A 26,368-nucleotide genomic window follows, 5' to 3' on the forward strand; every position below is an offset into this window, starting at 1 on the left:
TGTAAGGAGTCAGTCTGAATTGCTGTAACTTTAGGCTGGGCAAGGTCACTGCATCACTCTGAAAAGGCAAGTTGGTGACCAGCCGGCCTGGTGCCAAAGGGTGGCAGGTCAGGCACTGTCAAAGGGTCCCTCTGGCTCTGAAGGACCCCTGAAGGGCCTCTCCTTAGACTGGGAGGCTGGAGCTTCCACTCCACAATCTGTGCCAGTATTGGGTTGTGGGGGCCCATCGACCTGACACTGTTGCAGATTGCGGAGTGGGAGCTCCACGTTCCCAGTGAATACTCCTCCTGATGAAGGCCCTTAAATAGGCCCACCTGCCCCACCTAACTCTTGCTTTGTCATGTCAGCCATGCATACCTACCATCACCCAAGATGGCAGCGGGGGCATTCCTAAGGGATTGAAGTCCCTGCTGCCATCTTGGGTAATGGCAGTCATATACATGCAGCATGCAGCTGATGTGGTGACATGGGAGGTAGATGAGGTGGGTGGATCTGTTTAAACCCACACTGCCTGCATCTGGACAGGGTGGTGGAGAGCAAGATGACATGAGCCCAGGGAAGTCTGGTTCCCAAGGGCCCAGTCAAGCAAGGTGCTGGCCCTGGTGACCAGCTGTGTGAATGTGAAGTAACCATACAGATCAGATGGAGTTTTTCCTGGCAAGAAGGCAAGCTTAAACGTTTTTGTTTCACTTGCTGGCAGCATGATGCAAATTATTGCTGGTTTTAATGTAACTAAGGCTTCCATCCTATGCTCACTTATGGCCAAGAAGTCCCACTGAAAGTAGAAGCCTCCAGCAATACCAGTTATACGTTCACCCCTGTTAATTTTTTGCAGATGGATCCATTTTTCATATGGATAAGATGTTGTACTAATATTAACACTAACAACCGGTCCATCAATTTTGGCCTTTAAAAGCATCCCAGTTAGAAGTAGGAGATACATGCTGTTTTGTTCAGAGAGTAATAGATCACTTCAAAAAGTATAATTTTACAATGAGCAAAATAAAGGATCACTCAGTTTTAGATGCACTTGAAATATGTTCTTGTTTAACTGGCACAATGTCACATGATCTTGCTGGGAAACAATTGTAGATGTCAGTGATAATTGTGTGTCTCTGGCCTAGTTCTTATTTCAATCCTGAAATTTGTGTTATTACAGTCCAGACACACATTTGTCAGTGAGGGAAGTAGGCTGCCATCTTACAAAGGAATCTAAGCCTCCTTTTGTAGCAGGCTGTGGGAGGTTTACATTGGGTGGAGATATCCCTGTGCCAAGTCTAGCAGCTTCTGTTAGCCTCCATTTGTAGAGCAACTCCAGGCTCAGTACACCGGTGTGGAAGCTCCTTCTTCTGCCTGCTCAATAGTTCTCCACCAGTGGAAAGTTCCAATACAGGGCAGAGAAGGGATGAGACAGTTTAGGATCTGTTGGATTCTGAGCTGGCCCCATTGCCATCACATGATGCCATTGGGCCTGGCTTGGGCCAAATCGCTGCCCCCACTTTGCTCCAGGCAGCATACTCAACAGTAAACCAACTTCAGTGCATCTTTGATATAAGAGCACAACCATATTGGCCTAGCTTTAGCGTACTTCTGCTTCCATTTTGTAATTAGGACTATTTCTGATGGGTACCCAAAGCAGCTCTCTGGAACAAGCCAACAAAAAACAGAATACCAGACGTAGATCTTTATTTACCTTAGGGAGAATGAAGACCACACACCAGAGACTTAGTGACATAGAACACCCACACAGCTCTGTGTGTTCCTCATAGAAGGGGCTCTTTCTACAATTCAATAATCATTTAAAAGCAGCTCACATCTAGATAGACAAGCATACCACACATCTGATAGATATTTATGAGATACAATAGCATTTAATTAGTTCAGGATCAGTTTTACTGGTCCATTTCCATCTTGCCATATGGCCTACAATCAATAGGTGTCTGAATTAGCGAGATCACACGGCAGTCGGAGATTTGGGAGTCAGCAAAAAAGTAAGCTCTGTATATCTCCAGAGGCTACAAAAGCACAGAAATATTGAATAGTTTCTCCCTCAACGCCCATTGAGCTTCTATGTGGACGCTTGCAGCAATGCTAAAAATAGAGCATTTCTTGTGGAACTGTTCCCCTTGATGCATATATTTCAGTCTAATAACAAGCATTGGCAATTTCACTGCTCCTTTCCTTAGAATGAGATACTCTTGTAACAGCCATTAAAATCAGCTCTTGCAAGTGAGCAGTATGGGATTTCTTTTAGAGGCAGTCTCTATTCTGGCACGTTGCCAGAACAACTATGTAAAGCAAGTGATTCCTGTGAATAGAGGGGGTAAAACTGATGTCTGCTTGCTGCAGGCAGTTATTTAAAGAGGAGAAACAAAAGGGAAGAAAATGGAAATGCAGCATGTTAAAAGTGCTTCATAATAAATATGTTAGGTACCCCACTGCCCTATTATTTAAAAAAGCTTCCTGTAAGCTTTGGTATGGCTAGGCCACAAACAATGAATATTAACTGGCAATCAGTGAAACAGATTCCCTTTTCCTTGATAAAAGTCAGCTTTGAAATGGTTTTCTGGGTCTGCAAGGTTCAGGAACCTGAATAAGGTTTGTGTGGAGCCAGTGGCAGAGTTGCTAAGAGTTATATGGATGTTGCTGTTTCTTCAGGACTGATATTCCTAAGAATCTAGCACTGCCTGTACAAATGCACAGGCCTACTTACTTGTGCACATCAATAATCATAGGTCCCAGATCACCATTTGGAGGCATATCACAAAGCAACATTACTGAAGCAAATTAAGTCTGGTTCAGGTTAGCACCTGCATAGGAGACTGCCTATGTATGTCAGTTTGAGTTCTGTGGAAGATATGTATGCCATAAACTCCCTGCCTGCTAATTGTGTAGATAAATAGGCCTAGGTCCAAGTGATTTGAAGGACTGTGTCTATATCAGGAGCAGCTAACCTGTGGCCCCTGAACATTGGCCATGCTGGCTAGATGGAAGGTGGCATCCAACATCATCTGGAGGCCACCGGTTTATACCCTTGGGAATCTACCAGGGCCTTGAATCGTTTCAGAGGGCCTGCTCTCTGGCCTTTCACTATGGAATGTTAGTTTAGCACAAGAGTTTGTGATGGTGGCACCACATTTGTGGAGTTCTTGGAAATGTAATTCTTAGCTCCTCCAAAATCTTTGACATTGTGATTAGTTTTTTTCATTATAATGTTGTAAACCACCTTAGAAGACTATTTAAAGGCAGGCTACTTTATTTATTTTATAAATATATTTGTATACCAATATTTCATTAAAAACATCAAAGCAGTTTACAAGTTAAAAAGTTAACAAAACCAAGCAACAACCATACAATAAAAACATTAAAAATACAAAAAAAAAAGGTCAATTATTATTAGGACATATTCTTGATTGCCTGCATAAGCCTGGCAAAACAAAGATTTTCAGCAGGCTTTTAAAAGTTAAAACAGAAGGCGCCTGCTGAATCTCTGTTGGCAGTTTATTCCAGAGAACTGGGCCTATGACACTGAAGGCTCAATTTTGTGTTGATGTTAAACAAGCCTTGCCAACTTGGCCGCTCCTGCCAATTATCTCAGTGATCGAGCTGGAATGTAATGATTCAGGCAGTCCCTAAGATACCCCGGACCCAAGTTGTTCAGGGCTTTGTAAATGAATACAAGGACCTTGAATCTGTCTCAGTAGTGAATGGGCAAGCAGTGCAAATGTTTTAAGAGTGGTGCACATGTTGTCAGCCATGTGCTGTCATCAGCAGTCTGGCCACCACATTTTTGCTCCAACTGGAGCTTCCAAACCAGGGCCAAGAGCAGTCCCACATAGAACACATTGCAGTAATCCAGTCTTGAGGTTACCAATGCATGTACTACAGAGGCCAAAGCAAAGCCTTTGTTGCTGTTCTCTCTCCCCTACTCCCAAAGTGGGAGCTAGCTCTGTAAAGTCTGCCTTGTATACACACTATTCTAGGAAGGGAGTAGTCAGTAGTTTGTAAAAAATAAATTCTTAAGTTGAAGGGTAGTGGAAATTGGAGGTTCTGTTGCACACAAAATGAGGATGTGCATGGAGCTTATGGTCTTACTGTGAGTACAGTAGTTTAGAACTGAGATTGTACAAACTGGCCTGAAATAAGATTGGAAACTCTTATTGTTTGTCCTGAAGAATCCAGAGTATTTTTCAGAAGGGCAGCCCTTCTTAAACATGAGTTTTTGTGGATATAGCTCAGCAGACATTGACACTAATTTGTGCATCCCCAACACAATCTACACATGCCAACTTCATTCTAATACTCCTAAGTACTGTGGGCGTCACTCTGCTGACATAATGTATCCATCAGTGGAAAAGGGAGGAAGGCAATTTTCAGTCATTTCTCTCCCTCCCTCCCAGCTCCCCATGCACTCAAAATCTGCAGGAGAGGGTGCTCCAATCCTCTGGAGATTTTGGGAGGTAGCGGGATGGGGGCCGCAGGGGAGGAATAGCCAAAATTGGCTGTCTCATTCCACTGATGGATGCTTTCCATCAGAGACACACCAAATGGATTTTACCCTCTATTCTTATGCACAGGAAAACCAGAAAGTTTTCATAATACTTTTGTGGCAGCTGAGATACCTCATAATATAAAAGCAAAACCCAATGGTCATATACTTATTAAAATCTTTATTATGAAAACAAAATTGTAGTTGTACAGTTATATGAATCACACACAGAATATTACATACAATAAATTCTAATTTTGCCAGATTATAGTTTGTACATGGCCAACATCCCAGTTCAAGAGTCTAGCTATTTCTGACCCTCACAAGAGAAGTAGCCATTTATTAAAGGGACAAACTGCAACTTGCATTCACAACATTCAGCAATGGAGTTGAGCACTGTGACCATTTATAACTATAGTGCTTTTGTTCTTCAAGAGGATGGATGGATTCAAAAGCACTTCATAATGTGCATGTAGCACATTGCTAAGTATACCTTTTAATAAAATGTACAGTACAGGTGTGACAAGAAACCAAAACAACTCTGAATGAAGCGTTGCAAAAGATGAGTCTTCAGCAATCAGCTTCTTCAAGTGGAAACTGCACACATTTCAGGCCACAAAATATAGTCACATTCTTTGTAGGTAATCTTATCTATCTGGAGTATATATTAAAATCAGTGGCCAACACTGTGTAAATCATTTAGTTAAGGCATATATACAAGTCATGAAATCTTCATTTTGAATGGCTAATTCCTTATGGATGTCTAGTATGTAGTATTTCATTAGGCACTTCTGCCAGCAACAAATGGAGGAAATAATGGGAACACACACAGGCAACTGCTCCAGTAGCCACCATGAAGTCACTGTGCGATTGACTGGGAGGAGGGGTGGCAATGAATACTTCCTGTATAACTCACTGGAGTTGGGGCACTTTCAGACTGTCACTATTTTCAGGTGGGATTCAGTCACATAACGGCAAAGGAGCTCTTGCACAACAAACCTGCTTCCCCAAAAGACCAGACATTTTGCAATAAGTAAGGTGAAAAAGAAGTACAATGGAAAGTGTAGGATAACACTTGCTTTGATGCATCATCATCTAGCCTCCCCACAAACATATCAAAGTTAATGCTCATTAAATAGCTAATGTTGTCTAATCTCCCTGCAAACAAATCAGAATGAATGCTCAATACTCTACAGGCACCCTGAGAGTCATTCAGAAGGATTAAGACCACAAAGAAGAAGTATGGTATAAAATAAACTTCTACACAGTTAAATTTACAGCCATGCCTATCCCCATAAAATAATGTAGAAGAAGAGTGTGTTTTATTGAATGACAAAAATAGGGTTTGCAAAGAAAAGGACCCATTTGTTTTAGAATGGCACCTTTTCCCCCCTATACCCCTCAGACCTTTGAGAAATATCATATCAGCGAGAATTACAATTTTGGCATATCAAAGCAAAACAAATTTTAAGATCGCTCATTTAGTGAGCAAGTTTTGTTAATATTTTCACATTAATGCACAACATTTTGCTAGCCACAGAAATAGACAAAGACTGATCTTTCAGACATGACAGTCTGAAGTCTAGTAAGACATGATTTTTATCCTTTGCAGAACTTTTAAAAAGTTTATAAAGAAACTATGGATTTTATTACTTTTTACAAATACATTCTTGAATATGAAACATTAACCTGAATTACTGTATACTTTGTGTACACAAATATCTAATACTAGAATTGTATACTATTGCTATCCTCAGGAGGACATTTTTAACTCTATAATGTTTATTTTCGGTACTGAGGTCCGCACACTTGTTTCTAATTACTCTAAAAAAATGATGAAATTTAAATTTACTCATTAACAGAACTACAAAGATCTAACTTTTTTAAACATCAAGTTGATAAAATTACCAAGGGTTAGTTTGGCAGTTTGAAGAAAAGCCCAATATTGACAGGAAGTCAATTTTATCATTGAGCTGAAATGTAAAAATGTGCAAAATAAATATAGCATATAAAATAATGATTCATAGTCCAAGCAATGAAAAATCTGGAATTTAGCAGTATACCTGTTATCAGATATGACCAACTACATATGGCATCCCCATACACTCCAACCTTCATTTATGTTCATTGTTAATTCATCTAATCTCTGAGGTGCTCTTCACATGGTCCCCTTACTTTCCATGTTGCATTTTACACAGCTGGAATTGCGTATGAATGGGAAAGATCTATTCTATGGGAAAAATCTATAAGATGATCCCTGCCCACATGGCTGTGCCATTCACACATAGCCAGCTGCATTACAGAAAACTGGTTCCCATGTTGCTGCATGTGAAGGGCACTGCAGGCTGCCTCTCTGATTGCTCTACACTTTTATCCACTAGCTTCAGCAAGACTGACATTACAACTACATCATAGCTTATACTCTCATTTTATCCTGAAACACCCCCCCCCAAGAAAAAGCCAAGAGTAATGAAAAACCGGTATAAATTTGCTTTGGGAAAGTTGTACAGTAATTTTATAAAGGTAAATGCTTCATTCTTTAATCCAAGTCTAATTTCAAAGGACAAAGTTTTTTGGATGTTTCATTTCCCCATTTAGTTCTTGAGAGGTGACTAAAGCAGGGGAAGCCAATGGTTCAAAATGCACCTTAGATGAACAGTGAATGCATTATATATCATGAACTTACTTTGGTTTGAAAGATTTGTGGCTGGCAGGCTTGTGCTGTTGTAGCCCTTAAAGCGGTTCATGAAGCCACATTTCTATTATGATGTTACACAAACTTCATGAACAGTTAATTTAATTAACTGGGTGTTCTTTCTGGGTTGATTCAGAAATTCAAAAAATGTAAATGTTTCCCTCCTAGTATCTACCAGCCTCCTTTCTCATCTCTTGGACAGCCTTATTAGAAAATGATAAGGTGCTCCAACTGTCATCTATAATGCATTTGTGTGAAAACATTAAATTCTGCTTACATAAGCACTTGGGATATAATAAAAAGTCAAAGTAGGGGGAAAAAACCATAGAAGCCCAAATACATTAGAAATTCTAAACATTCATTGGGGTTTACTGGCCTGTGTGTGTACATCATGATGCCAATCTTGAGAGTCACAGGTGCAGCATGTGGTTGCCCCCACATTGTTTGTGCACATATGACTGGCAAATGTTCAATGCTATCAGTGGAGGGAATGGGATTGAACCCAGGCTACTCCAGCCTTGAAACTTCTTGAAAGGAAGTTAGGCAAGAATGGCCTGGGACTGATGGTGGCAAAGCTGACAGAATTTATTTATTACGTTTATTTATTAGATTTATATACCGCCCCATAGCCGAAGCTGTCTGGGCGGTTTACAGCAATTAACCTCATGCTCAGAGTGTATGCTTACAGATCTCTGACTCTGATTACTGGACCCCTCTATGCATAGCTCCCTTTTTTGCAATTCCCCAAACAAGAGGCTTCTGTGCATGTATCAACCTTCCTAGATCAGAAGTCAAAACTTCATAACAAATGTGAAATAAGATTTTGTATTTATTGGCAAGTAAATATTTTTGTTCTACAAAATGCAAGGTTAAATGCATGTTTTATTATGAAATTACTCTAAAATTACTAGTTTCTTGGGGCCCAGTGAATGCAAGTGCAGCCCAGCCTCTGTTTCTCTTAGCCAAGAATTGCCATATTACAATGTTGGGAATAACTGTACCAGCCTTACTCCAAGCATTAAAATGGAAAAAGTGCCTAACACTAAGCAGAACGGCAGCTGCAACAAGGGTAGTAGTGTCTGTGGGTATATTAAAATTCTGAAATGTTTCCTATATAATATGGATTTAGAATGTAAATTTAAATGTTTAAAAATGCTTTACAAAGAAAAAAAATTATTTCAAAATCTGACTGCTAAATTCTGGTCTAAATGTAGAAGCATTTAGAAATGTAAACATCAGACTTTTCTTAGGTCTTAACATCACAAGAAATGTACTGTTGACAGAAGGGTGACATCTCAAATTCAGATTTGGCACATGCAAAATATGTTTATGAAAAATGGCATAAATGGGGCTGCTTTTTTCACAGCAAATAACTCGTTTTGCACAGTGACAGAAGGCATGACCCACATAACTCCAAAAATTGTTCTAAGAGACAATTTTAAAAAATTCCCTTGGATTTTATTTTCATTTGGTGGTCTTTCCTGTAGCTATTTTTTCTTCTTTGTGCGTAATACTGGGAACAGTATGATACTGCAGATCAATGAAGTTCAGTATGTCCTTTGGTCCAACTTCCACGTTATCATCTCTTATTTTAAATAATAATAAAAAATATGGTGATATCGCAGGATGGCTTACTGATAGAAAAAGATAGGAATACAACTTATTTCCTACATTGTAACTGGAATAACTGGGCTTCACTGAATGTAGGAAAAAGCAGACATGAAGTTGTATCTCCTGTAAAAAATGATGAATCTAGCTTTTCAGTTCCTCTTGGAAAGGTCTTTACATTAGACATGCTTAACACTTGTGCTTCATGGCAAGCTGAGGGAAAAATAAAAGAGAGAGAGAGAGAGTGAGATGCACTAAGGCTTATTTGTAATTATAGCTAGACATTGATGAAATGCTGCAGACAGATCACGTATCTATTGGGTAGAAATCCACATTAAACTTTCTCTTTGTGTGTGAGTCTATATTGCCTGATATATTAACAGATCGTTTCACCAATACAGCACAAAGATTTCTAGCTGTTTTCACTCACTTCACAGAGAATGTGCTGAAGCTCAATCAGATTAAATGAAGGAATATTTTAAAATTATTTTAGTTATGCTAAATTATGAAGATCACATAAAGAGTTTAAAAGCAATGATAATGAGATAATCTAACCTCTAAAGGAAGATTAGAAAGGAAACAAATATATTAAACTTCCTCCTCCTCCCTGCAAGTTTAGAACTAACAAACTGTGGTTTGAATGATCCTCCAAAGCAGAATCAAATATGGTTGCAATCCTAGTTTGTAGGGAATTGCTCAAATCAAAGTTCACTGGTTCTGATATCACAACAATCTGTGGCTTGCTTCATACAAGTAAATAATTAAGACCCATGTGCAAGGGAGAGGAAGTACACACAGACCCTTGATCGTGAATCTCCAAATCATCACTTGGCATTTAGTCTGAAAAATCTATGGAGATGATCTTAAATGTGAACAAATATGATCTATACCGTATGTAACAAACAAAAGAAACAGCTCATGCTGCAAACAATAGTGTAGGTAATTTTGCTTTCTGCATTTATTCTCTCTGAGGTGTAATATTCAGCTCTAGGAGTAAGCCTAGATTGTACTGGGGATGAAATTTAACCATAAGAAGTGGCAACTTAAGAATATTGAACAAGGCTATGTCATAGGAAGCTGAGTCAGAGTATTATAGTCCATCTAGTTCATTACATTCAACACTCACTGGCAATAGATCTCCATGGTTTCAATAAGTGATTTTTTCCAGTCGTACCTGGGATCTCAGCAACTGAACCTGGATCCTTTTGCATGCAACACATATGCTCTGCCTCTAAACTACAGCCTTTCCTATCCCCCTGTACAGTAATTCCTCCTCCTGCATTCAGACTTTTTTGGGCAAACAGCAAGTAAAGAGGTGCATCTTTCAATATCAGCTGTCAATTGTATTGGCAAGTTTTCATCTGGCTATTTCATTTTCATGGCAAAGCCTTTTCTTGAGAGGTGCCAGCAAGCGTCTCTCACCACATCTTCTCTCCTTAATACAGAAATTAACTTGACATGTAGTCACTCACTGAAGAACTCCTCAGCCATCTTATCACAACATTTTAATAGCGATAGCAAAAGCTGAGGATATTTCATAACATTTGTGCCACTTCTTTTGAGTGAGATTGTTGACTGAAATGCACCTTAAAATGCAAATGCTGAATTAAGCACAAATATTTACTTAAATCTGTTTTTACATTAATGAGCATCATAGTTAGGATTTTTGCTAGGGTAAGATTATTTTATATTTCAGACATGACACAGATTAATATTGGAAACAAAGCATATAAACCAGCAACTTGTTTAAATAATTGACTTTGCAGCAGTGACACCATGAAGTCACTTCAAAGTGTTTAAAAGTAAATATGAGCCAGAATAATTAGTTCGCATCATCACTTAACAAGGGGGAGAAAGCAATTCAGTATTATTCATTAGTATTCAATTCTTAAGCATTATAGGGAAAAAAAGAATGAGAAATAAAAAAATTGGGATGAAAGAAGTTTCAAGATTTTTCTGTAGTTTTCAGGGGTGCACTACAATGCTTGAAATGTTCCTTTTTTAGTGTTCCAGGTTGGTTAGATGTCTTGAATATTTGTGTCACATACATGCTTCAAAACAAAGTTTTATTATCAAACAAAAAGGTGGCCAGTCCTTGTACCACATAATAATACAGGAGAACATTCTATATAAAGAAGTATTTCATTACCACCCCCCAACCAATTGCCCCACTTTTACAGCCTGTTTTCTCTATGCTTATTCAGAAATAATCATTGATCTATGGGAATTTACTTCTAAGTAAACATGCAATCAAAAATGTCTCTGGGAAAATGCAGGGAGTGACCTCATCAGTTTGAGAGTGAGAGAGAGATGGAATGCAGGAGATACCAAGTCTGCGGAACATCGTGAAGTATGTGTAAGGGTAGGCAGAAAGCCTAGCGAAGAAGCCAATTATGTGGGGAAAGACTGAGGTTGCTAGCCCAGACTGGAGACAAGGTTAATGGATCAAGCTTCTTTGAGAAAAGGCTTGCATGTTGTCTTAAGAGTAGAAGAAGCCTGGGCTGAACGGAACATAGTGCAACTGAAGGCAAGACAAGCTGTAGGGGAGAGAGGGATGGTCAACCTACTCTGCCCAAAAGTATACCCCAGCCACACAGTCCATTGACATGCAGAGGGTGGCTTTACTTCATTTATTATTTATTTAAATTTTGATCCTGCTCTTGACCACAAAAGGAAGAAAATTTTACATTTAAAGCAGGGAATGTGAAGGGGAAAAAAGCTTAGGTCAAAAACTGTATACCCCCAATTTGATAACCAAGAGAATATTCACTAGTAGGGAAAAAACCTTGCAGTTTAAGAACATACCTATAGCCAACATATATTTCTATCAAACTTTAAAAAGCAGGGAAATTGGGCAACTATAGTGAATGCACCAGGCTCCTCTTGGAGATATTATACTGCCCTATAAATTTGTAAAAATACAAACACAATTTGGGTTGATCTTTCACAGCCCAATCCACTTCCTGTGTAGCTTGGCAGAATTTGATAACATGTACCTCTAAGCTCTGGGGAGGGGCAGGGAGGGGAGGAGGGCAGGAAGGGGGAGGGAAGGGAGGAGATTGGATGAGTGGGCACTGGGCAGAAGGGAAGCCCCTTTCTTTTCCAAAAGGAAAACATTGTGAACAGTATCATTCTTTTTTAGGGTTCCCCCCACCTTTTTATTCTACAGCAGACACATGTCGCCTCCCACCCAAATTTAAACCAAAGCTGTCCCTGGCCACATCCACACCAGACCTTTATTTCACCTTAGACAGAATCCTGGGAAGTGTAGTTAGTGAAGGGTGCTGACACAGTTGCTAAGAGATGACCTATTCCCCTCACAGAGCTTCAATCAGAGCGGCTGACTGTTAAACCACTCTGGCTATTGGAGCTCTATCAGGGGAATAGGAGTCTCCTCTCAGCACCCTTCACAAACTACACTTCCCAGGATTGTTAGGGGGAAGCCATGACTGTCCAAAGTGAAATAAAGGTCTAGTGTGGGTGTGGCCCCCTGATTAGGCAAGCCCAGCAGCTGTGAGTCTGGCTTTTAGAACACTGACAGTTGGTTCCTACTGAACATGCCCGACATTATCATTGACTTCAGTGCTAAATTTCTTAAATTAATTAAAAATCAGCCAGTAATTTTTTTAACTTTTAAACTGCAGACGATGAAGGTCAGAGTATGGGGCAAGGTCAGTAATAGAATTACAGGTGCTCTGTGAACATGGCTGATTTTTAATTAATTTCAACAGATTAGGAGAACTCTGACAAAAAAAGTCCAAAAGGAGTCTGGTTTTTCTCTCTCTCTTTTTACACTTTGAACTCTTGATTCTCTCTGACTGTTTTGTGTACCACCATGAAAATTTAGAGGGTTGTTAAGCAAGCATTTCTGAGTTCAGGACTATAAGTTTTGTAAGGTTTTGTTTTGAAATGAGCTTATGGGAAGCATCAGAATGGCATGGGGGGGTATTTTCGATTTCCATGCTGACTATAGTATACATCCACTCTCGTGGCTTTATAATGAAATTAACTATTGCCTTTTATTCATGAACAGGCAGTACATTTATATGCTTTAAAAATAAATAAATGTCAAAACTGAAATTGTTATTTTCCCCCCGTTTCCACCATTTATTCTGTTATTAAAAAGTTGGCATCTACCTGTCAATACCAGCTCTCTCGACACCACCTAAACACAGGCCACTCTGCCTTCAGCAGCTTTCATCACCAAAACATAGAGATTCAGACTAGGATCTAAATGTTAAAAGCTCAAGGCAAAGCATAACATTTATTGATCAGAAAATCTGACCAACAATTTTAGCAATCTGATGCCAAGTATTAAGTCAAAAATGGAAACTTAAGCACCACCACTTTGATTTTCAGATATTGAAGGACAAAACAGAACACTCTATTTCGCGAGATGCTTGGAGACACTATATGGAAGAAGATTTTAACTACATCAGCTTGGTGTGCATTCTTAACCTGTAACCTTCCTTTTTGGAGACTGTTTCAATCTCCACGGAGGCTATCAAACAATTGTTCAGGTTTTGTTGTGGTTCTTTTTTTTTTGAGAGGGGGTAGAGTTTTGGTTCACATTTAATTCCATGTTTATCTTCGGGGCTTCTTTTTTATTTATAGAATGCTTGAGGCTCTCTTTGATTCTCAAGTGAAGTTAATGTTGCTTCCACTACCATAAACATTTCCAGCAGGTTGTCTGAAACATTTCCACCACCAGAAAATCTGTTTCAGGCTCCATTTACTGAGGCATGTTGTTGTTGTTATGTGCCTTCAAGTCGATTACGACTTATGGCAACCCTATGAATCAGCGACCTCCAAGAGCATCTGTCATGAACCACCCTGTTCAGATCTTGTAAGTTCAGGTCTGTGGCTTCCTTTATGGAATCAATCCATCTCTTGTTTGGCCTTCCTCTTTTTCTACTCCCTGCTGTTTTTCCCAGCATTATTGTCTTTTCTAATGAATCATGTCTTCTCATGATGTGTCCAAAGTATGATAACCTCAGTTTCATCATTTTAGCTTCTAGTGACAGTTCTGGTTTAATTTGTTCTAACACCCAATTATTTGTCTTTTTTTCAGTCCATGGTATGTGCAAAGCTCTCCTCCAGCACCACATTTCAAATGAGTTGATTTTTCTCTTATCCACCTTTTTCACTGTCCAATGTTCACATCCATACATAGAGATCTGAAATACCATGGTCTGAATGATCCTGAGTTTAGTGTTCAGTGATACAACTTTGCATTTGAGGACCTTTTCTAGTTCTCTCACAGCTGTCCTCCCCAATCCTAGACTTCTCCTGATTTCATGACTATTGTCTCCATTTTCGTTAATGACTGTGCCGAGGTATTGATAATCCTTGACAAGTTCAATGTCCTCATTCTCAACTTTCAAGTTACATAAATCTTCTGTTGTCATTACTTTAGTCTTCTTGATGTTCAGCTGTAGTCCTGCTTTTGTGCTTTCCTCTTTAACTTTCATCAGCACTTGTTTCAGATCATTACTGGTTTCTGCTAAGAGTATGGTATCGTCTGCACATCTTAAATTATTGATGTTTCTCCCTCCAATTTTCACACCTCCTTCATCTTGGTCCAATCCCACTTTCCATATGATATGTTCTGCGTACAGATTAAACAAATAGGGTGATAAAATACAACCCTGTCTCACACCCTTTCTGATGGGGAACCAATCAGTTTCTCCATATTCTGTCCTTACAGTAGCCTCGTGTCCAGAGTATAGGTTGCGCATCAGGACAATCAGATGCTGTGGCATACCCATTTCTTTTAAAGCATTCCATAGTTTTTCATGATCTACACAGTCAAAGGCTTTGCTGTAGTCTATAAAGCCCAGGGTGATTTTCTTCTGAAATTCCTTGCTCTGTTCCATTATCCAATGTATGTTTGCAATATGATCTCTGGTGCCTCTTCCCTTTCTAAATCTAGCTTGGATGTCTGGCATTTCTTGCTCCATATATGGTAAAAGCCTTTGTTGTAGAATCTTGAGCATTACTTTACTTGCATGGGATATTAAGGCAATAGTTCGGTAATTACTGCATTCTCTGGGATACCCTTTGTTTGGAATTGGGATATATATTGAATGCTTCCAGTCTGTGGGCCATTGTTTAGTTTTCCATATTTCTTGACAAATTTTTGTTAAAATTTGGACAGATTCAGTCTCAGTAGCTGGTAGCAACTCTACTGGTATGCCGTCTATTCCTGGTGATTTGTTTCTTCCAAGAATTTTAAGAGCAGCTTTCACCTCACATTCTAAAATTTCTGGTTCTTCATTATATGGTTCCTCCGTGAATGAATCTGTCATCCTGGCATCTCTTTTATAGAGTTCTTCAGTGTATTGCTTCCATCTTCCTTTTATTTCATCTCAGTCAGTCAGTGTGTTCCCCTGTTGACTATTCAACATCCCTAGACTTGGTTTAAATTTCCCTTTCATTTCTCTAATCTTTTGGAATAGGGCTCTTGTTCTTCCCATTTTGTTGTCCTTTTCTATTTCTATACAATAGAAATACAATACTGAAGCATAGGTGTATGTATAGTCCAGATATTCCTCAACTAGTAATTGTTAGTGAGGGTTGCAAGTATTTATATTAGTTGTATCAGACTGATAAGGATTCAAAAACCAAGACAACTGTTTTTGTTACACTCACTGTTGGCTGCTCTAAGACAAGGTTTATATTAGTCTTCGACAATGTGGTGCCGCCCTCCAGATGTTTTGGTCTACAACTTCCATCACGATGGGAATTGTTCAAAAACATCTGGAGGCACTCTGTTGGCAAAGGCTACTTTATGTGCATAGCCAATTAATTTAAAAATCCCACAGTCGTGCTTAGCTGCAACCATGCATCCCTTGAGAGAAGGAAAAGGACGTAAACATTCCTTGCTGGATCAAAGTTATTAAGACAAACTTTTATATACCTAAGATGGAGTAAGAACCCATCTTGTGCAGGTAAAAAAAATATGCATTGTTAGGAAGACAAGCTTTTCATTATAATGGAAGATGTAAGAAATACCCACTTCAGCACAAGACTAAATATGAATATATAGTAGGAAAAATGCTAAAATGCAATCCAAAAGATACATTTTGCTGCATTGGTGGCAACCTTCCTCTCCTAGTGTCAGTTATATCACAAAGCAAAAGAGGAGATGAAAAATATAAAGTCAGACCTTACTGCACAGTTTGTTGCAACACCTTGCTTGCTGTTTTTTCTTGTTAGACATGTGTTTACTCCATTGAGATTTCAAATCATGGCCACAGAATATTTAACTGGTAAATTCTCTAATAGGCCAACAATCGGCCATCTCTGTATAAGGGGATCAGGCGAGATGGAGACATTGTGCACTATATTCTCTACTGCCCTTTACACAATTCACCTTGGAATATATTCCTCTATTCATTCCAGAATGTTTTACAAGGTCAGTGAGGTGATTTCAGAATTAGATGGTTGCTGGCCAATCTAGGTAAGTAACAACAGCTCTCTTAAGAGAGAGTTTTAACATTGTCTCCCATTAAGGCCAGTGACCTAGGAAGCATAAATACCAGAAATCATGGGTTGGTGATGCTAGCAAAGCCAGGGGATCCCTCCTAGCGAATGGGCTAGCATGCTTCTACCCATCCTGTCCCACCTGGTCTCTTTATATGAAATGTGTTAAGTGCCATGGGGGGTAGGGGCAGGCATAGTTGCTGGCTAGCATATCCATCTAGGTCCTCCGCCTCCTTGTGGTCCTGCTGGTAATATACAGTCTTTGGGCTGAATAATTAAGAGAGTGACCTATGCCAGTCCATTTTAAACATGCTTGGCATGTGGTTGCAATTTTTGCAGCCGTGAGTTCACCCTTTACCCATTAGGGTTAGAAGGGGCTTTTCCTGTCAATCTCTTTGGGGAAGGCAGGTTCGGATGCGACTAAACAATGAAAGATGATGTGCCTGAATGGATGGAACCCAGGAAATGGGATATTTAGGGTGTTCTCTTGGTTGAGCTTTCTGGCTGGCTCCCAGTTGAGCCTGGTGTTGATGGACCTGCTCTAGCCCATCCAAGTTATCCACAAAGGGAGCACGCTATGCATTTATCAGTTTTAACTTTTAAAAAATCAAATAAAAATGACATGTGGGAGCTCATAATGATTATTTTCTGGCTAAATAAAATCATGGCAAGCAATCGGATTCATACAATGTCAACCAGATCGACAATTGACCTAAAACCTAGATGGAAAGGCTACTGAGGGTTTGGTCAACCCACTCACCCTCAACTTGAAATAACAGACTTTGGAAACCCAGTGGTTCAAATAGCTTTATATGCTCCAGCAGCAAGAAAGTTATGGGCTACTTTTTTGACCCAAAACAATTTTAACTGCCAAGGGGATTTTTTAATCTAAATGATTTGGGGAACTTTGTAATTTTATGTTTTGATAATTTGCAGCTTTGAAAATTGATGGGGTTTAACTTACTCTTGGATTGTCTTGCTTGTTTTTATGATCTATATTTTAACAGCCAGCGCTGGCGCCAGACATGCGCCAGACATGCCCTTGGGCGCCAGACATGCCGGGAGCCTGGGGCACCAGCTTGCCCTGGGCCCTGGCACGCATGTGCGCATACACACATATACGCATGCGTGTGCCCAGGGACAGCCCCAGGCACACTGGAGCCGTTGGGCAAAAGCCTGCCCCAGGCCTCAGCGCTCTCCTTCCGTGATTCATGGCAGGAATGCGAGCGCACAGCACGCATGAGTGCCATCAGCCAAGATGGCGGCAGAAGCTTCAGCCCTTTAGGAAAACCTCAGCCGCCATCTTTCTTAAGGGCACCGCTGCGTGCGCAACCGCAGAACAAGGTAAGTTAAGCAAGGGAATGGCAGAGTCCCGAAGCTCTCACCATGCGATCCGCAGCAGCGATCCAATATATGACTTGGACAGCAATCCTAACTGCACTTACCTGGGAGTAAGACCCATTGAATTAAATGGGACCTACTTTTGAGAAAACATGGTTAGGTCTGCAGCCTTACTGAATATCACCAGCAATATCACACAGTAGAAAGTTTCACAGGATGGATGCCACTACTGAGAAAGCCCTATCTCATGATTTAGCAGCAGTTAAGGTATGTTGTAAAGCAGTGGTTTTCAAACTGTATTCTAGGGATCCTCAGAATCTTACCAGGAGCTGCTACAATGAAGTATCAGCAATAGTGGACAAACTTCATTAAAGGATTACTTACTCACCACTAACTGACCTTCCCCTACAATGCATAGTTCCAAAAGCTTTGGGTGTGTTCTAGGTCTTGTTCTCAATTCAAGTAGGACAACTATGATGCTCAGCAGACACATCCACTTCCATGTATCAACTTCGGCTATGGGGCAGTATATAAATGTAATAAATAAATAAAAAAATAAAAAAAACTGAAGCATGCCCGAGAAAGTGTCTGATGTTTTGCTAACTCACTAGGATTTCTTGACATACACGCTGACGTGGAAAATGGTAGAAAGCAAAAAGTGATGTGAAGCAGAGACACATCAACTGATCTTTACCCAGGGAGAAATATATAATGCCATAGTTTTACTGGCTACATTTAACACCTGACCCACAATGGCTGAACTGGTTACCAGTTTGTTTTTGGCCACTATTCAAAGTGCTGGTGATTATACCATTAAAACTACATGGCTAGGGCTCAGAATACCTTAAGGACTGCCTACTCCCTGCTCTGGCAGAGAGACCCTTCTCTATGACCTGACTACAGTGAAGATTTGGTTGATGGGGACCATAGAAAGGATCTTTCTCAGAGGCTGCATGCAAGTTATTGAATTATTAGCCCCATGAAGTTCAGTTGGCCCAATCTCTTCCACAGAGGGCAATTTTTTTTCAAGCAGGCATTTGTTTTATTGCAGGGTGTGTGTGTGTGTGCATACACACACACTTCTATTTTTATATCTGTTGAACCTATCTGTTGTATTACAGCGTTTTATGGAATATTGCATTTTATCTAATTGAGTTGTTTTTAAATGGTGTAAGTTCCCTTGGTGTGCAGGCACTAGAAGTGTGGGCTATACATTTTCACATAAAATAAAATGAATAAATAAATACAAGGCAAGCTTACAATGCTAGCTTTTGGGGTTTGGTACCCTTTCCATGAGATTACTGGTGAAATATCAAAACAAGACACAGAAACAATGTTGCATATTAATATTAGGAGTTTCCTAGGTACTTGCTTCTTGTAGAAATTATTGTCATGAAAGGGTAGTTTTTTCTTTTCCTTAAGCTGTATTTTATCAGTTTCATACCTTGTGTGCAGTTTCTGCAAACTGCTGAGCACTGTTCTTCATATCCTCTGTCTTTTCTTCTGCTCGACCTAATCTTTCACCACGCTCATTCAAAGCCTGACTTGCTTTTTGTACCGCGCTAGTCACACTGTCTGCTGCCGAATGTAGTATGCTGTTTCCTGCAAAATACAGCATATTGTTAGAAACTAAAATGCAAAATGTATATGGGAATGATGAATGAGAAAACAAATGCATTACCCCATTTTCTAATGTTGGCAGTCTCTTGGTTTAATTAGAAACAAAAAACAGTCAGCATTCAAAGAACCACAAAGAGCCCAACTCCTCCTACAGGCAGCCTGGGGCTAATATGCCTACCTGCGCATCCTATCTACCTCTCCCATCCCTGTGAATAATGTGCATATTATGCGCCACACCTTCCATCAACCAAGATGGCAGTGGAAGCATCAGCCCCTTAGGAAAGCCTCCGCTGTCATCTTGGTTGATGAGTGCAGACGTCATTCACAGGAAAGGCAGAGGTAGGTAGGGCATGCATGTGGGCTTATTGAAGCCAGCATTGACTATATTGGGGAGGGTGATTGGGAGCTCCCTCTCTGTGACAAGGTCGGAAGCTGATGCTGCCACTGATTGCAGAATGCCAGTGCTACCCTCCCACCCTAAGAAGGGGCTCTCGGCCAGGGCCTGACCCGGCCACCCTCTGATGCTGGCCCTGCAGCTGTACAACAAGCAAAAAATCAACAGATAAAGCTTTCTTCAAAATAGAAAAGTAAAGCAATGATAGGCTGAAGGTCTTTCTCCTGATTAATCAGTTAAATCAATATTTAAAACTTAAGCTTACAGTCCTAGTAAACACCCATTTAATTATAACAGGACCTGTATATCCTGCTGGATGTGAATAATGGAACAGGTGATCATCACCTTGTAGTAGTGAATTGGCTTAAGTGTTCCAATGAACCCTGTGAGCGATGCCATTGGGAGTCATGTACTCCCAGCAGGGTCACCCATGGCAGTAAGGTCAAGGGAGAGGAACGAGACAAAGAATGATCCAAGAATGTCATCAACGGCAGAACAGGAGGAGGATAACAATGTGTATGATACAATGGCTGTGAAGGCGGATGAAGGCTGCAGCAGATAAAAGACTTCCAATCGTTGTGGTATCCATGCCATTCGATCAAAGTCTTTTTCTGTCAAACTTGTGTGTTGGTCATTGTGTGCCAATCTCCCCACATAAAACAAATTCACGCACAGTGTCTTCCAACCAAAATAAAACACAACAAAAGTCCCATGGTGATTGGCAAATGGCGATGAGGGCAGGATTGTGAAATCCAGAAGTCCCTAGTCATGGACCGACACATGGGCGGTGGATACAGATTTAGTTGTCCTGGCTCAAGGACTGAGGCAGTTGAGTAGTTTGGCAGCTATATCCATGACTGAGCAGTCCTATTCAGGATCCACTCTGCTCACCCCATATGGGGAGGGGGCTAAAAATGGTACCCTAAACTTAGTCTGCCTCATCTCTCCCTGACTGGATTACCGAGTCCAGTGGGGTCACCACTTAGCGGTCACAAAAGACAATTGAATTTTGGAACATGGAATATATGGACATTCCTGGACAACGCAGATAGTGAATGTCCTGAATGCAGGACTGCCATCATCGTGAGGGAGTTGAGATGTTTTAATATTGACACAGCAACACTTCAAGAAACTCAAAAAGCAGAAGAAGGACAACTGAAGGAAGAAAAAAGGAGATTATACCTTCTTCTGGAAAGGACTGCCTGAACAAGAACAACAAATACATGGAGTAGGCTTTTCTATTAAAAATAATCTTGTGAAGCTCTTGTCAGAAGTTCCAATTGGCAGTAATGAATGGCTCTCAATTCTCCGGTGAAAACTCGCCAAAAACCAGCAGGCAACTATTGTAAGTGCTTATGTGCCAACATTAGATGCTGATGAAGACATCAAGGAAAATTTTTAAACCCAGCCGGACACCATATTATCAGAGATAGCTAAGGAGGATAAAATTATTCTCTTGGGCAATTTTAATGCAAGAGTTGGGAGTGATTTCGATTTGTGGCCAGAAACCATTGGGAAAAAAGGAGTTGGCAATAGCAACCTGAATGGAATTCTACTTCTGACCAAATGTGCAGAGCATAATCTTGTTATTACAACCACACTCTTTCACCAGAAAAATAAATTTAAAACATCGTGGAAGCACCCTCGGTTGAAACACTGGCAACTCCTGGATTGCGTGTCCGTGCCAGAGATAGTCACGATGTACTCCCCATTAGGGGCATGACAAGTACTGATCACTGCTGGACAGGTCACCACTTAATCCGATCCACTATGGCCATTAATATTGTTCCTCAATGTAGGCTCCAAGGAAGAAAACCAAGGCATAAAATGAACATCCACACCTTTCAAGATTCTATTAAGCAAGGTTGTTTTCAAACAATGCTTAAGAAATAACTACCCATGGAACACCCTGAAAACGTCAAGGGACACTGGATGAAACTGAAGACTTCCATTATTGCAGCATGTGAACAGACTACTGGATACCAAACTAAGAAACATTAGGATTGGTTTGATGAGAATGATACTGAGATTGAATTTATCATCAACAAGAAAAGGAAAGCCTTCCAGATATGGCAGAAAGACATTAACTGTGCTGCTAAGAAAAACATCTATGCCAGTGCAAAGGCTGAGGTCCAAAGAAGAACTAGAGAACTTAAGAATGCCTGGTGGATAAAGAAAGCTCAAGAAATCCAGCACTTTTATTTATTTATTTATTTATTTAAAATACTTATACCCCGCCCTTCTTCCGAGGAACTCAGGGCGGCTCACAATTAAAACAATAAACAATCAGAACCAATATACATGTTAAAAACAATTAAAAATAGATTAAATCAAAATAGATTAAAACTATAACATTTTCAGTTAAAAGCCCGCCTAAATAAAACAGTCTTCACCTGGGCGCGAAAGGATGATAGCGAGGAAGCCAACCGAACCTCGCTAGGGAGGGAATTCCACAATCTAGGGGCAGCCATTGAAAAGGCCCCATTCTGTGTCTCAGCAAGAAGAACTTGCGAGAAAGATGGAATAGTAAGTAGGGCCTCACCGGATGATCTTAAAATCCGGACAGGATGCTCATGATGCACGGGGCTTTTTTAATGCCACAAAGGCCATCTATGGACCAACAAATTAAGGTATGAATCCCTTACATTCAATGGGTGGTACCAAACTTCTTAAGGATAAAGAGTCTATTGCACTGTATTGGAAAGAGCATTACCACAACCTCTTCAATTGTAACTCTAGTGTGGCTGGTGAGGTCTGTTTGCAAATTCCGCAACAACAAACTATAGACAAGCTTGTAGTATCCCCTAATTTGGATGAGGTTAGTAAAGCCATTAATCAAATGAAGAATAACAAAGCTATTGGACCTGATGGGATTCCTGCTGAAGTCATTAAAGAAGGTGGGCCTGAACTTACACAGCAACTTCATAAGCTCATCAAAAAGATCTGGATGAGGGAGGAGATCCCGGAAGACATTAGGGATGCCATAATTATCACTCTTTTTAAGAAGGGTGATAGAACAGATTGTGGGAACTATGGAGGAAACTCTCTTCTAGCTACCACAGGTAAAATCCTTGCAAATCGCCTCCTGCCTATCTCAGAAGATATCCTCCCCAAATCCAAAAATGGTTTCCGCCCTTCCAGGGGGACAGTGGACATGATCTTCACTGGACAACAGCTTCAAGAAAAATGCCGGGAGCAAAACTGACCTCTATATATGGTGTTTACTGATCTGACTAAGGCCTTTGATACTGTGAATCATACTGCTCTCTGGACCATCCTTCTGAAAATTGGATGCCCTGATAAATTTGTGAACATTTTGCGACTCCTTCATGACAACATGATGGCAACAATATTGGATAACAATGGCTTTCAGAGTGATCCATTCAGACTTGGATCAGGCGTAAAACAGGGATGCATCATTGCTCCTACCTTATTTGCTATTTTCATTGCTATGATTCTACACCTTATTGAAGGGGAAACTTCCTACTGGTGTGGAAATCACATATCAAACAGATAGAAAGCTTCTTAATCTCAGTAGGCTGAAAGCAAAAAGTAAGGTAATTACAAACTCTGTCATAGAACTTTAATATGCCATTCAGAGAAAGATCTTCAGACTATCCTAAATGTCTTTGCAGAAGCATATGGAAAGCTTGGGCTTTATATCAAAAAACCCAAAGTGCTTCATCAGCAGGTGTGAACTAGTCCCTCTGTAACACCATCAATTCAGCTTAATGGTGTTACACTGGAGAATGTCGATCACTTTTTTTATCTTGGCAGCCATCTCTCTGTAAAAGCTGACATCGATGCTGAAATTCAATATCATCTGAGCTCTGCGAGTGCTGCATTCTCCCGAATGAAGCATAGAGTGTTCAAGGACAGGAATATTCGCAGGGAGACCAAAATGCTTATTTACAAAGCCATTGTACTACCGACCTTACTGTACGCCTGTGAAACATGAACCATTTATAAATGCCACTCCCAACTTTTTGAAAGATTCCACCAACGCTGCCTCCAGAAAATTCTGCAAATTACTTGGGAAGATAGATGGAATAATGTTAGCATTTTGGAAGAAGCAAAGACCATCAGTGTTGAAACAATGATCCTTCAACATCGACTTCGCTGGACCAGCCATGTTGTTCAAATGCCTGATTACCATCTTCCAAAGCAGCTACTTTACTCCTGACTTAAGGATGGAAAATGGAATATTGGTGGACAGCAAGATATTCTTAAAGATAATTTTAAAAAAGTAACATGAGCATCCAGAACTGGAAAGTTTTGGCCCATGAGCGCCTCAATTGGAGGTCGGCTATTATCAAAAGTGCTATGGACTTTGAAGAAGCACGAGTACAGGGTGAAAGGGGCAAATGAGCTAAGCGGAAGGCATGTCAAGCAAATCCTCATTGCAACTGTCTTCCATCTGGAAACCTATGTCCTCAGTGTGGGAGGCTGTGTGGATCTAGGATTATGAATGAATGAATGAATGAAAGAGCTAGCTTCTTTTCACTTAAAAGTTTGTCATGGTCACAGCTACATAAACTCCATGGGTTCTGGTTTTATGCTTCCTAAAAAGAACACACCACCTCTTAATTCAATAAAGCTATGAGGAGACATGGATGTCTATCCTTGACCAGGGTTGGTGAGGAGTTAATAATGAGAACAGAAATGTCAGTATTTCTGAAGTGAAAATGCAACTACAGACCAATTCAAGAAAGCAATCATGAACGGAGCTACATAAATCAGTAGAACTAAATGGTGCGCCCATTGCTAGGCTATTATTAGTTAAGACTGGAAGTAGAGGTGTCAGATGTTCCCCCAGATAAACAGAACAAGTAGGTCAAAGAAGGGTTTATTCTAGCTATAGCTGCTGAGATTAATTTAAACAGCCAGTGACTTGACCCTTGCATCCCTCAGAAATCAGAATATTTGTGACATTGCAGTTACTTTTCTAATGGCTTAAGAGTAACGGGCAATCAGTTTTTAGTACAAATGAAGAAAAATGCATAGGCAGTATTGCATGTATTGATGTGGCATAGCTTACTTTGGTGTGATGAAATTTTCATCCAGCACAGATAATCAGGACAGATAGAGACATTTACTTAAAATCTCTGAATCCAAATTTGGTCCTGAATAACATGGTGTTAGTTTAAGCATGTAAATTTAAGATTGCTATGTATTTGTTAAGGCAGAAGGGATGGAAAGAGACCTATATAACTGTACAGTCTTCTGTGCCGTGGTTATACTTAATGATAAGCCAAACTATAACTTCTAGCCACAGTTCTTAACTAAGAAACTGATAAGCAGTCTTTTATGTAGTTTAGGTAAGTGAAATCTGATTTGCATGAAATCTACATGAGCCTGATTAGAACTTTTTATATTTGACCAAATCTTTACTGTTTATGCACCATCAGATGTAATAAGTCTATCACAGCAGGCTACTTGCATTATAATGCAAATTGCTATAACTATTTCCTTGTGTACATATTTTAAAATTTCTTACACATGAACTTCAAAACCCTTATATTGTTTTGCTAGTACCAGGATATTGTTGAACTAAACAGAAGTTTGGCAAACAGCTACACAGTGACCTAGTGCGTATATGACATTAAGCCATGGGTTATAAACCATGGTTTAGTTAACTGTGTGCGTGTTATGTGCCTTCAAGTTGATTACGACTTGTGACAGCTTTGACCATTCCACCTTGGATGACTCCGCTAGCAGTCTAGCTTCTTGGTCTAGCCTACTGATGGCATTGCTCTCAGCTTCTTCGACACTCTCAAACCCCCTCATCACGTTAAGGTGTACATCCTAGAGGGGTAGTTAACCATGGAAATGGACTGCCTTCAAGTCAATCCCGACTTATGGCTACCCTACGAATTGGGTTTTCATGGTAAGCAGTATTCAGAGGGGGTTTACCATTGCCTCCCTCTGAGGCTAGTCCTCCCCAGCTGGCTAGGGCCTGCTTAGCTTGCCACAGCTGCAAAAGCCAGCCCCTTCCTTGTCTGCAACTGCCAGCTGGGGGGCAACTGGGCTCCTTGGGACTACGCAGATTGCCCACTGCTGCACAGGTGGCACGGCACGTAACCCCTGAGCCACTCCCTGTGGGGGTGATCTTTAGCTGGCCCTTGACACCCAGGAGACATGAGTGGGGATTTGAACTCACAGACTCTGAACTCTCAGCCAGGCTCTGAATGCACACTCATGGCTTAACTGTGGCTTATAAACCACAGTTTAAGCACACTCATTAACCAATATTTGTTGTTGGTTTATAAACTTTGGTTAAATGTAACCATAGTTTAGCATTATGTGTGAACTTGGACCTCCTCCTTAACTATGTTTAAGGAGCTATCACTGCCAAGGCTACAGAGCTGCAAGTAAAGAGCAGCTCAAAATTCAAAAGAGCGGTCTTGAGAGAAACATGCTGTGATACAACAAGCCATGGTTTCAGTGATGTCTGTGAGACACCTTGCCTTTAACCATGGTTTATAAACTATGGCTTAGTGTTAGCTATGGCTTAACATTACGAATAGTTGAGGCCAATGATCTATCAGGAGATTAGTTTAGTTCAGTTTTAAGACTTGGTGAAACAACTTTTCTGCATTCAATAGATTTGTACCCTTTTCCGAAATGTGGTTTTAAAGAAAGTGCTTGCTATGGGCTCTTTTACACATAATGTAAGCTTTAATAGCTTAATGTTGTAAAGGCTAAAGCAGCAACCTAGCACACAGGCTGCATGATG

The 26,368-nt window shown here is 40.3% G+C and overlaps 1 protein-coding gene across 5 annotated transcripts in view; it reads right to left on the bottom strand.

Annotated features, from left to right (window-relative positions):
* Positions 1 to 4,673: 4,673 nt before the first annotated feature.
* The window catches only part of STXBP6 (syntaxin binding protein 6), a 205,574-nt gene continuing 183,879 nt past the window's right edge, over positions 4,674 to 26,368 (bottom strand). For 4 of the 5 annotated variants that reach the window (XM_061611534.1, XM_061611533.1, XM_061611530.1 and 1 more), the window contains 2 exons: positions 19,063 to 19,220; positions 4,674 to 9,005 (listed from right to left, as the gene is read on the bottom strand). In XM_061611534.1, coding sequence (XP_061467518.1) covers positions 8,982 to 9,005; positions 19,063 to 19,220 — 182 coding nt within the window. In that variant the 3' untranslated portion in view covers positions 4,674 to 8,981. Of the gene's footprint in view, positions 9,006 to 19,056; positions 19,221 to 26,368 lie in introns of those variants that run through there. The other variant, XM_061611532.1, reaches the window with a different exon arrangement.

Source organism: Rhineura floridana, chromosome 2 (assembly GCF_030035675.1).
Source record: "Rhineura floridana isolate rRhiFlo1 chromosome 2, rRhiFlo1.hap2, whole genome shotgun sequence".
Lineage (NCBI taxonomy): Eukaryota > Metazoa > Chordata > Lepidosauria > Squamata > Rhineuridae > Rhineura > Rhineura floridana.